Source organism: Mustelus asterias, chromosome 2 (assembly GCF_964213995.1).
Source record: "Mustelus asterias chromosome 2, sMusAst1.hap1.1, whole genome shotgun sequence".
NCBI classification, from domain to species: Eukaryota; Metazoa; Chordata; class Chondrichthyes; order Carcharhiniformes; family Triakidae; genus Mustelus; species Mustelus asterias.
In genome coordinates this window covers 81,258,344-81,271,788 of record NC_135802.1, presented here as the reverse complement: position 1 = coordinate 81,271,788, position 13,445 = coordinate 81,258,344, and the positions used below count along the sequence as shown (strand labels likewise).

Sequence of the window (13,445 nt, the reverse complement as noted above, 5' to 3'; positions counted from 1 at the left end):
TCCAGTGGATACAAACGTAACCCGTCCAACCTTTCCTCATAAGTCAACCCTCCCATTCATGGTATTAGTCCAATAAATCTCCTCTGAGCTGCTTCCAGTGCAGTTGCATCCTTCTGTAAATAAAAGACCAGTACAGTATACAATACTCCAGATGTTGTCTCACCAATGCATTGTATAAAAGAAGCATAACCTCCTTACTTTTATACTCAATTTCCCTTGCAATTAGCGATAACATTCTATTTGCTTTCCTAATTACTTGCTGCACCTGCACAATAATCTTCGCGATTCATGCATTAGGACATCCAGATCCCTCTGCATCGCAGAACTTTGCATTTGCTCACCGTTTAGATAATATGTTTGTTTTTTATTCTTCCTGCCAAAATGGGCAATTCACCACATTTTACTTCATTTGCCAGATCTTTGCCCACTCACGTAATCTATCTATTTCTCTTTGCACCCACCTCATGTCCACTTCACAACTTACTTTCATACCTATATTTGTATTATCAGCAAATTTAGCAACCATAAAGCCAGTCCCTTCATCCAATCCATTTATATAAACTGTAAAAGGTCGAGGCCCCAGCACTGATCCCTGTGGCACACCACTCGTTATTCTTGTCAACCAGAAAATAACCCGTTTATGCCAACTCTCTGTTTCCTCTTAATCAGCTCATTCTCTATCCAGACCAATTTGTTATCCCCTACAAGTTTTTATTTTCCATAATAACCTTTGATATGGCATTTGATCAAATCCCTTCTAGAAATCTAAGTACAGTACATCTACTGATCCTCTTTATCTACAGCACACATTCCTTCTTCAAAGAACTCCAGTAAATTGGTTAAACATGGTTTCCCTCTGAGAAAACTATGTTGATTCTGCCTGATTATCTTGAACGTATTTAAGTACCCAGCTATAATGTCTTAGCTTCTAACATTTCCCTATGGCTAATGTTAAGCTAACCGGCCAGTAGTTCCTGCTTTCTCTCTCTTCCTTTATGAATAAAGGAGTTAAATTTGCTATTTTCCACTCAGATGGAACCTTCCCCGAATCTAGGGCATTTTGGAAAATTAAAACCGAAGCATCAACTGTCTCACTAGCCACTTCTTTTAAGATGCTAAGATGAAGTCCACCAGGACCCAGGGACTTGTCAGCCCGCAGCTCCAACAATTTGCTCAGTATCTGGTGATTATAATTTTCCTGAGTTCCTCTCTCCCTTCCATTTCCTGATTTACAGCTATTTCTGGGATGTTACCTTATCCTCAAAAGTGAATACCGATGCAAAATATCATTTCAACTTACCTGCAATCTCCTTACTTTCCATCGTTAATTCCCCAGACTCACTTTCTATTGGTCCGGTGCTCACTTTGTTAATGCCAAGGGATATGTATCAATGGAGTCTTTCTGATTGCTGTGGCTTCACCCAGGTGAAAGTTTTCAAACTCGACACTCCAGGTCCAAGTGTGAGGAAATACAGATATAAAGAAGGACATGAAAAATAGGATATTTCCTCATAAGAACAGTGCTGATCATGTGGTGATATTGAAGAAGTGTTTACAATTCTGAAAGTGTGAGAGAGGATTGATAGAAGTAGCAGTTAAGAAATTGAGAGCTGGAAGCATAGTTAAAAAAATATATATAAGAGTTTTCCCACAGAATTTAATTGAATACTTTGCTTTCTCTGTTTATTATTTAAGGACATGCACTCTTCAGAGAAATTACTGTTTTCACTCCGGTCATTAGACTGCTACCTAGCAAGGTGAAGGGCATAATTAAAACTGAAATGGCTGCACAGACTGTAACCACATCATACATCAGCACAATTGGCCTATGAGTAATGCACATGGAGAATTTAGTACTGACATCTAACCCTCTATTATAAAATATAAAGCCTGCCATTAGTGATATGGCTAATTGAACATTTTTGTGTTATTTGCTAGATGTCACCTAGTGGCAGCTTTCTGACGATTGCCTTTTAACACATTCAGCCCCAGATTACGTCACTTTATGTCCTCTGCAGTCTTAGTATTTGCTCTAGAGGGTATTCTTAAATTAATAGTTTACATTTGGCTTACTGCCACTTAAGCTATTAACTGGAATTGCTGAAGATAACACAGGCTAAATTAAGCTGCCTGGAAGGTGCAACTCTTGTGTTAGGTGTTATACCGATTACTCCAGCAATGAAAAGACATAGTGGAAAGTATTTTTATAGAGTTGGATTATCTTTAATATCACTGGTGTTAACTTGGTAGGATGAATGTGGTGATGTCCACTCAACTATTTTGCTGTTGATCCGTCACATTCATAGAAACCCTACAGTGCAGAAGGAGGCCATTCAGCCCATCGAGTCTGCACGGACAACCATCTCACCCAGCCCTTATCCCCTCAATCCCACACATTTACCCTCTATCCTCTGCATCCTGGGACACTAAGGGACAGTTTAACATGGCCAATGTACCTAACCTGCACATCTTTTGACTGTGGGAGGAAACCGGAGCACCCGGAGGAAACTCACGCAGACACGGGGAGAACGTGCAAACTCTACACAGACACGGGGAGAACGTGCAAACTCTACACAGACAGTGAATCAAGTTGGGAATCCAACCAAGGTCCCTGGAGCTGTGAGGCAGCAGTGCTAACCACTGTGCCGCCCTCTGACATTCTCAGCTTAATTTGGATATTTTTAAATGAGCTCCTACTCCTATCTGTGCTGAGGAGTTATGGATAGGACAGGAGAATAATTGTTGTGTTGGCCTTCAACTCCTGTAGCTACGGGCTGAAATGAGGAATGTGATGAGTTTGGCAAAATCAACTGGCAAGGAAGAGTGCATTGATTGGTCTGCACTTGATTGCATTGACTGGATTTGACTAACCTTTAAATTCCTTCTATTGGCCATAGCGACAGGGGACCTCGGTAACAGTGGACTTTCTGGTATTTGCTCATGCTAAAGTCATTTGGATGGAAAATGTGATGTATGATATAATAGCATTATTACTGTCTTATGTGAATTTGTGGGTACACATCTGGGCGTATACTTCTTCCATTTGAATCACTTCTGATGGAACAAATTACATGAAGTAATGTAGTATTTATCAGGAAGGTAGTATTCCAGCCTTCTGTCCAATTGTTCACCCTCACTTGCTGAAAAACTGTCCAAAGCTGGGCAGTAATTCTTTTAAGAACCTGGCTCAAAATTAAAATGCGCACAATATGAGCATACTGACACCATGTACAGGAAAGACTAGGTGATCCATCATGCCAGTTCATGATGGCTGCTACAGCATGAAGACTAAACATTTCCTGATTCCAGCCCCATCTCCCTCCACCACAACCCCGCACAGCGCCAATACTTAATATTATTTTTCCAAAAAGAAATTTCAATTTACAATGGCAGATCGCAACATCTGGTTGCCCAAACCAAAATGCTGCATTTGAAGGATAGGATTTTCTTCTGGGCCTCTGAACCTTGCTGTCAGGCTCAAATGGTCAGAGATCAGCACTGTGTGCAAAACAATAACCTGTGATTTTCAGTAAACTGTGCTTTTCTCCAAATTAGCAAATGAATGGGCACAGATTAGGGTTTTGAAATTGAAGGGCCAGTCGGAGACTCTCCTGCCTGAAAAAAACAGCAGGATGCCACAGCACTATAGTCAGTTAAAAGACCCAACTCCCCCAGCCGAGCATGCTAACTATGGCTTATTAACTGGGTATTAGTTGAATGGCCTTTTTCTGAATCTTTTCCAGGGTTATAAAATTTCTAACCTTGCAAGGGGACCAGAATTGGACATAGTATTCTAGAAATAACTTAACAAAAGTCTTGTAAATGATGCTATATATTGGGTTGTCCTAAGTACACATTCTGACACTCTCGCCGGAATTCTACCGCCCTGTCTGCCACAGAATTGGAGCAGGCAAGAGGTGAACCATAGAAAATTACAGCTCAGAAACAGGCCTTTTGGCCCTTCTTGTCTGTGCCGAACCATTTTTTGCCTAGTCCCACTGACCTGCACTTGGACCATATCCCTCCACACCCCTCTCATCCATGAACCCATCCAAGTTTTTCTTAAATGTTAAAAGTGACCCCGCATTTACCACTTTATCCGGCAGCTCATTCCACACTTCCACCACTCTCTGTGTGAAGAAGCCCCCCTAATATTCCCTTTAAACTTTTCTCCTTTCACCCTTAACCCATGCTCTCTGGTTTTTTTCTCCCCTAGCCTCAGTGGAAAAAGCCTGCTTGCATTCACTCTATCTATACCCATCAAAATCTTATACACCTCTATCAAATCTCCCCTCATTCTTCTACGCTCCAGGGAATAAAGTCCCAACCTATTCAATCTCTCTGTAACTCAGCTTCTCAAGTTCCGGCAACATCCTTGTGAACCTTCTCTGCGCTCTTTCAACCTTATTTACATCCTTCCTGTAACTAGGTGACCAAAACTGTACACAATACTCTAAATTCGGCCTCACCAATGCCTTATATAACCTTACCATAACACTCCAACTTTTATACTCGATACTCCGACTTATAAAGGCCAATGTACCAAAGGCACTCTTTACGACCCTATCCACCTGTGATGTCACTTTTAGGGAATTCTGTACCTGTATTCCCAGATCCCTCTGTTCAACTGCACTCTTCAGAGTCCTACCATTTACCCTGTACGTTCTACTTTGGTTTGTCCTTCCAAAGTGCAATATCTCACACTTGTCTGCGTTAAATTCCATTTGCCATTTTTGAGCCCATTTTTCCAGTTGATCCAAATCCCTCTGCAAGCTTTGAAAACCTTTCTCACTGTCCACTACATCTCCAATCTTTGTATCATCAGCAAATTTGCTGATCCAATTTACCACATTATCATCCAGATCATTGATATAGATGACAAACAACAATGGTCCCAACACCGATCCCTGCGGCACACCACTAGTCACAGGCCTCCACTCAGATAAGCAATCCTCCACAACCACTCTCTGGCTTCTCCACATCGTTCTTCCATTGAGCCAGTGTCTAATCCAATTTACTACCTCCCCATGTATACCCAGCGACTGAACCTTCCTAACTAACCTCCCATGAGGGACCTTGTCAAAGGCCTTGTTGAAATCCAGGTAGACAACATCCACCGCCTTCCCTTCATCCACTTTCCTGGTAACCTCCTCGAAAAACTCTAATAGATTGGTCAAACATGACCTACCACGCACAAAGCCATGTTGACTCTCCCTAATAAGTCCCTGTCTATCCAAATATTTGTAGATCCTATCCCTTGTCACACCTTCCAATAACCTGCCCACCACCGACGTCAAACCTACTGGCCTATAATTTCCTGGATTTCTTTTGGAACCTTTTTTAAACAATGGAACAACATGAGCCACCCTCCAATCATCCGGCACCTCCCCCGTGAATAGTGACATTTTAAATATGTCTGCCAGGGCCCCTGCAAGTTCAACACTAGCTTCCCTCAAGGACCGTGGGAATACCCTGTCCAGTCCTGAGGATTTATCCATTCTGATTTGCCTCAAGACAGCGAGCACCTCCTCCCCTTTAATCTGTAAAGGTTCCATGACCTCCCTACCTGTTTGCCCTATTTCCGTAGACTCCATGCCCATTTCCTCAGTAAATACGGATGCAAAAAAACCATTTAGTATCTCCCCATCTCTTTTGGTTCCATACACAGTCTACCACTCTGGTCTTCAAGAGGACCAATTTTATCCCTCACTATCCTTTTGCTCCTAACATACCTACAGAAGCTCTTTGGATTTTCCTTCACTCTGTCTGCCAAAGCAACCTCATGTCTTCATTTAGCCCTCCTGATTTCCCTCTTAAGTAGCTTCTTGCACTTTTTATACTCCTCGAGCATCTGATCTGTTCCTTGCTGCCTGTACATTTCATACAACTCCCTCTTCCTCTTAATCAGTGTTACAATCTCCCTCGAGAACCAAGGTTCCTTATTCCTATTTACTTTGCCTTTAATCCTGACAGGAACATACAAACTCTGCACTCTCAAAATTTCTCCTTTGAAGGCCTCCCACTTTCCATTTGCATCCTTACCAGAGAACAGCCTGCGTCAATCCACACTTCCCAGATCCCTTCTCATTTCATCAAATTTGGCCTTTTTCCAGTTCAGAGCTCCAACCCGAGGACCAGATCTATCCTTATCCATGATTAGGTTGAAACAGGTGGACAGCGGAAATGTCCATTGACCTCGGGCGGGAATTTCCGGTCTTGCTCGAGCGAGGCTGTAAAATCCCACCCACCATTTGTCTTAGCTGTTGTGTTGGGATAGTTCGTGGAGGCCTGCCTCCTCCTCTAATCCCATGCTTGATGCCACCAAAATTAACTTATTTCTGCTATAGACTCTCAGCACTGGTTGTGGACATACATAGTATATGCCTGCCTGTTCCTCCTCCGGAATTTCTGACTGGCAAAAGAGATTGGTACCTTAGTGTTGCTGGATTCTGTCACAAATTTCACCCCCACCGATCCAGTTTGTTTTGTGATCTCTAAGTTTGCAAATGAGCAGCTCTACTTAAGAATAGGCAATATGAAATGAATATTCTCAAAAACCAAAAGGAAGGATGAAAGAGGAGCAAGTAGAAGGCTAGGTGCCATTTTTTGAAAGGCTATAATAACAGGGTAAACTGAAGGAAAATTAATATTATGAGGCATGTAATTTTTTTTGTAAATGGGTGGCATGGTGGCATAGGGGTTAGCACTGCTGTCTCACAGCGCCAGGGACCCGGGTTCAATTCCAACCTTGGGTGACTGTGGAGTTTGCATGTTCTCCCTGTGTCTGCGTGGGTTTCCTCCGGGTGTCCCAGTTTCCTCCCACACTCCAACGATGTGCGGGTTAGGTTGATTAGCAATGCTCAATTGCTCCTTAGTGTCAGGGAGATTAGCAGTAAATACGTGGGGTTACGGGGATAGGGCCTGGGTGCGATTGGTGTCGGTGCAGGCTTGATGGGCCATGTGGCCTCTCTCTGCATTGTAGGGATTCTATGTTTGTAGAAGTAGAGAACTGCAGTATAGGACTGGTATAGGAAGAGATGGTAATTTCATTTTATAATATAATTTGCTGATCGTTTGTCTGTTTTTACTAATGATGTTTTGTACTATGTGATTTTGCAGTATGTTGAATTTAATGTTTTATGTGGACCAGTTATCTTTTCACAAAAAATATTGTTTATTTTTTGGAGGTCAATGGCTCATTTGGAACCCATTACTTGTCCTGCAAACATCAGGCTATATAATTATGGTTTGATTTATTAATTTATAATAGGATAATTTATGTTCTTTACAGATGTAGAAAGCTTCATTAGAAATGCTGCAAATGAAAAAACGTCTGCTTGGGGACTGTTACAAATGATGATTACTGTTTAAGAAGGGTGACGGATCATCACATATATACCTCAAATAGAGTTTATTTTTGATTGCTGTTTGGTTTTATATAGGAGTTGCAGAAAAACATATGTTAATAAGGAATAATCCATCTATATCTGTTGTGCATGTTAGTAAAGGCTTTAGGCCTTATTTCAATTATTTGGGAAAGTTGCCAGTGCCTATTATGCTAGTGGAAGTAATTTGCCCATTCTGTGGGAATCATTTGTGTCACTATTCTTACCAGGCCTCACTGAAGCCTAGGATGGTGATGCAGGGGAGTAAGTACAAAAGTCATGAGATAGCAGGCCAGCAAAAGCCCTTAGAAATGTGTTTTTTAAAAATTAAGACATGTGACATGAGTACTGCAGACAAAACTAGCATTTGTTGCCTAAATCTAATTGCCCTTGAGAAGATTAAGCCAGAATGAGCAGGAATATTCTTAGAATAGGAATTAAACTTCTCATTATTTAAGGTGCATAACCCTGTTTTGGGCCACCATCAGTGGTTGCTGGAAGATTACCTGACCCAATTTGGGGTCAGCTTCAGTTTAAGGTGGCCTTAACCCATGAGACTGCTACTATGTACAGTAGGTTTCAATTTCTTCAGTTTATTTTTCTGTCAGTTTGGGTAGGGAGAGAGGATTTGGAGCTGATAGTATCTGTAAATCAAGCTCACACATAGAGACAATGAAGGAAGAAAGATGTTTTTTTTTCTTTTTCAGATATTCAGTTCTGTAAGACCTGTGAATCTTTTTGTGCTACAGCATAGGTTATATCAACATTTCAATTACATTCCCTTCATGTGTTTTTGTGGCAAACAATAGTCTCGATTTTGTCCAAACTCTTAGTTATCTTTAATATTCATTTACTTCATTTGGAATTGGCAAAATTATTTTTCTCTTTTTTGTTTACACTTTTGTGCTTCTCACCAGAGATATTTTGATGCATTGAAAGCACTAACACCAGTGAGAAGACATAGCATTGGCATAGATCAGCTAGATAGTCAACATCTTTTCCTAAAGGTAGGGGAGTCTAAAACTCGAGGGCATAGGTTTAAGGTGAGAGGGGAGAGATACAAAAGGGTCCTGAGGGGCAATTTTTTCACAGAGGGTGGTGAGTGTCTGGAACAAGCTGCCAGAGGTAGTAGTAGAGGCGGGCACAATTTTGACTTTTAAAAAGCGTTTAGACAGTTACATGGGTAAGATGGATATAGAGGGATTTGGGCCAAACGTAGGCAATCGGGACTAGCTTAGTGGTTTAAAAAAGGGGCGGCATGGACAAGTTGGGCCGAAGGGCCTGTTTCCATGCTGTATGATTCTATGACTAACCAGTTGAATTTTCTTTTGGTCATGGGCTGCGGGCAATGTCACATGTAGGCCCGACCAGGTAAGGATGACAAATTTCCTTGTGAACCAGATGGGGTTTTTACGACAATGGACCTCATTAGACTTTTTAATTCCGGATTCTTTTATTGAATTCAGATTTCACCATCTGCCAGGGTGGGATTTGAACGTAGGTCCCCAGAGTCTCTGGAATACTAGCCTAGTGACAATATCACTATGCTACTGCCTCCATGTGATGTTAACAAGTGATATTGATGCATCTCTTTCTGTTTTCCATAGACCTATCTTCATATAACCATCTAGAACTTGATGCTTCATTGTCATGCCCTGGAACAAGAGATGAAACCTGTGCTCACTGGGACCACACGGTTCAGTTTTATGTGTGCTGTGTGCAGAATAGCTCATATTGCAACCTTGAACTAGGAAGATGGATTACACCATTCCGCAGGTCAGCCAGCATTTAATGTATGAATGTAAGTTGTTTGATATGCAGTCGCAGAATCATAGGAGTTAGCTCTGAGGGAACCATTTGGCCCATTACAACTAAATCAGTGCTTAAATTGAAGCTAATTACTTTAATCCCATTTCCGCATGTCCACTCATGCTCTTTATTTTGAAATATTTATCCATTTTCCTTTCAGAGAATTTTATAGCCTCTGTTCCAGTAGCCACTTGTAAAGCATTTCATGTTCTCTGTGAAGGAAAAAGGTTTTTCTAAATTCTCCCTGACATTCATCTAGTGTTTGTGAGTTTGTGCCTCATTGTCAAAAAACCATTGGCTTGTGGAAACAAACTTTCACTATTTACTCTCAAAACCTCACTTCGATTTTCCTTTAATCAGCTCTGTTCTGAAAAAAGGAGCCAATTTTTCAAACTTCTTTTCATAAATTTAACTTACCCCCAGCATAATTTCAATGATTCTTCACTGTATTCTTTCTAATATCCTTACTGTGATGAGTGTTCAAAACTGCATGCAATGCTCCTGCAGCCTTACCAATGTGTGCAGAAATCGGTTATTAAAGTCTCAGGAGTTTGAGTTCTGAAAGTAAATTATAGCTAAATTTATTACTTTCCAAACCTAAGACCATAAGACGTAGGAGCAGAATTAGGCCACTCGGCCCATCGAGTTTGCTCCGCCATTCAATCATGGCTGATATTTTTCTCATCCCCATTCTCCTGCAGGAATGTAGATGTGAAAATTAAATGTAAATTGTTGTCTGAGATTACATATTTTCAGTTAGATTCCGTACTTAGCAGACTCGCTCTGTAATCGTCCTCATTTTGTTTTTGTGCGGACATTGAAGGTCTCATAGAGATTGAAAATAAACTTGCCAGCAGTGTACTAATGGGCTTTTTGTGCATTTAGATGATGTTGAGGCAGGGAGATTAAATTGTCTTTGAAATATTGGTGAAGCTCCAACCAGACAAGTGATCACTCAACGATAACAGGAAAGGGACCAGGGGAAACTGCTGTGTTGCTCCCCGACATTTGCACACAGATATGTTCATTCCAGAACGCAGTTTGTTCCACAGAACTTTCTTTTAATCCAAAAACGTTGGATTAACGCCACCAATATTATTTACACTTCAGTGAATAAAATGATATCAGAGCATGAAAGGCCTCTTAAACTTGGTGTTTAGCTTATTTGTGCTGTTGTTGTATATAGTATATATTGAAACATTTTAAGTTCTTAGAGGACTTGACAAACTTGGGAGTTTCAGAATAAGGGGTCGGCCATCTTAGGACTCCAATGAGGAGAAAATTCTTCAGTCAGGTGGTTGCAAATCTTTGGAATTCTTTATCCTGGAGCGTTCTGGATGCTCCGTATTTTGCGTGTTTTCAGAACCAAAGTTGATAGATTTTTGGGCACTAAGGCAATCAAGAAATTATGAAATGGGAGATTGATCAGAAACATATAAGGCCTTGCTGTATACTTCCTGGCAATGCTTCAATTCAATTCTGTGTACACATTTAATGAAAATAAAACATTTGCATTTATATAGTACTCATTTCACCCTAAGCACTTCTTGAATATAAAAGTAGGAGTAGGTCATTCAGCCCTTTGAGCCTGCTTCGCCATTCAATATGATCATGGTTGGTCATCAAACTCCTGATCCCACCTTCCCCTTTCAGCTTTGATCTTCATCGCCCACGAGCTATATCTAACTCTCAACTGCTTTCTGTGGCAGGAAATTCTATAGGCTATATCACTATATATAGTGAATTCTATGTCACTCACCTGGTGAAGAAATTTCTCCTCATCTCAGTCCTAAAAGGTTTATTCCCTATCCTTAGATTATGACCCCTGGTTCTGGACAACCCCACAATCAAGAACATCCTTCCTGCATCTACCCTGTCTAGTTCTGTTAGAATTTTATAGATTTCTCTGTGATCCCCTCTCATTCTTCTAAACTCCAGAGAATATAATCCTAACTGACTCAATCTCTCCGCATTCATCAGACCTGCCATCCAGGAATCAGTTTGATAAAGCTTCTCTGCACTCCCTCTGCAGCAAGAACATCCTTCCTCAGATAAAGAGATCAAAATTGCAGCAAGGTTCAAATCCTCTTGCTACAAAGGCCAACATAACATTTTCCTCCTTTAAGCATGCAGGTGCAATAAGCATGCAGGTGCAATCAACTGCACCTGCATGCTTATCTTCAGAGACTGGTATGCGAGGACACCTTTGTCTCGTTGCACATTCCCCTCTCTTAATTTATAGCCATTCAGATCTGTCTTCCTGTTTTTGCTACCAAAGTGGATAACCCCACATTTATCCATATTATACTGCATCTGCCATGCATTTGCCCACTCACTCAGCCTGTCCAAATCGCACTGAAGCATCTCTGCAACCTCATCACAGCTCACCCTCCACCCAGCTTTGTGTCATCTGCAAATTTGGAGATATTACATTTAGTTTCCTCATATACATCATTAATATATATTCTGAATAGCTGGGGTCCTAGCAGCGATCCCTATGGTACCTCACAGGCCACTGCCTGCCATTCGGAAAAGGACCCATTTATTCCTACTCTTTGTTTCCTGTCTATCTCAATACACTACCCTTAATCCCATGCATTTCAATTTTACATGCTAATCTCTTATGTGGGACTTGTTGAAAGCCAAATAAACCACATCCATTGGCTCCCCCTCATCAAGTCCACTAGTTACATCCTTGAAGAATTCCAGTAGATTTGTCAAGGATGATTTCCCATTCATAAATTTATGCTGATTCTGTCCAATTCTTTGTTTACCAAGAGCTCTGCAATAACATCTTTGATAATGGACTCTAGAATTTTCCCCATTCCCAACGTCCGGCTGACTGGTCTATAATTCCCTGTTCCCTTTCTATCTCCCTTTTTAAATAGTGGGGTTACATTAGCTACCTTCCAATCTGTAGCAACTGTTACAGAATCTACAGAATCTTGGAAGATGACCATCAATGCATCCACTATTTCTAGGGCCACTCCTTGAGTACTCTAGGATATAGATTATCAGGTCTTGGGGATATATTGGCCTTCAAACCAATCAATTTACCCAGCATCATTTCTCTACTGATACTAATTTCCTTCAGTTCCTCCCTCTCACTAAATCCTATGATCCCAACATTTCTATTACATTATTTGTGTTCTCCTTTGTGAAGACACAAGTATGTATTTAGTTGGTCCAAGTGTAGTCATTATGTTTTCGTAGATAAGCGCAGCAGCCAGTCCTGCGTGCATAGGGTTCTAATAGTAATAATTTAAATGACCTCTTCATCTGCTTGTTGATTGAGGAATAAATTTAGGTCAGGACAGTGGGAGCACTCAATGCTCTTCTTAAAATAGTGCCTTTTTTATGTTGAGCTAAACAGGGCCTTGGTTTGATGTCTTTTTGAACAGATTGCAGCTCTGATAATCAGTACCGTATATAAAAATAAAATCATAATGTGACTTTAAAATTGAGAATCAGTTATGTATACTCAGCCTGAACCAACTATTTCCCCAATTCCTAACCCTACTTCACCAAAAGAACTCTGACGAAGGATCATCCTGACTCGAAACATTGACTCTATTCTCTCTCCACAGATGCTGTCAGATCTGCTGAGTTTCTCCAGCATTTCCTATCTTTGTTTTTGTTTCAGATTCCAGCATCCACAGTATTTTCTCTTTAGTCAGAGCTGCAAAGCTTTCCAACCAAATCTGGAGTCAGGCAGGACTGTCCTCCCTCCCCTTTCATGTTTGTATGGTGTTCAGATGTTTTGCTGAATAAGAGGGGCGACAATCCCAGGTAGCGTTGGTTCCCTTCACCATCAGGTTAGATTACCTAGAGGTGTTTGGGATATGGTTTGGAGGGGCCGGGCACGCACCTAAACTGAAATGAGTGTGTGGCCATGATAAAACAAAGACTTGGCATGTGGGCGCAATGCTTCCTTCATTGTGGGTAAGAACCGAGTCATCAGGTGCCAGGCACTTGCAGCATTGCTGTACTTGGCGCAGGCCTGCCCCATACCCCACCCCTGCACTGTGGTGATCACCTGTGCCATCATCTGCTTTTTCTGGAGAACAAAACTGGTCTGTTTCTGCAAGGATACAATGTACAAAGCTTTAGACAAATGGGGAAAACTCATACCCAACGTCACTGTCGTCCTGGTGGCCATTATTGTTTGTGGCTGTATCAAGCTGGATATAGATCTTCAGTATGCAATATTTTTTAACTCATTTAAGGGATGTGAGTGTCACTGGCTAGGCC

General features: G+C 41.2%; 1 protein-coding gene across 2 annotated transcripts in view; it reads left to right on the top strand.

Annotated features, from left to right (window-relative positions):
• Positions 1–13,445, top strand: part of LOC144509317 (uncharacterized) — a 201,626-nt gene that overhangs the window by 93,471 nt on the left and 94,710 nt on the right. For both annotated transcript variants that reach the window (XM_078237978.1, XM_078237988.1), the window contains exon 7: positions 8,993–9,161. In XM_078237978.1, coding sequence (XP_078094104.1) covers positions 8,993–9,161 — 169 coding nt within the window. The remainder of the gene's footprint in view (positions 1–8,992; positions 9,162–13,445) is intronic.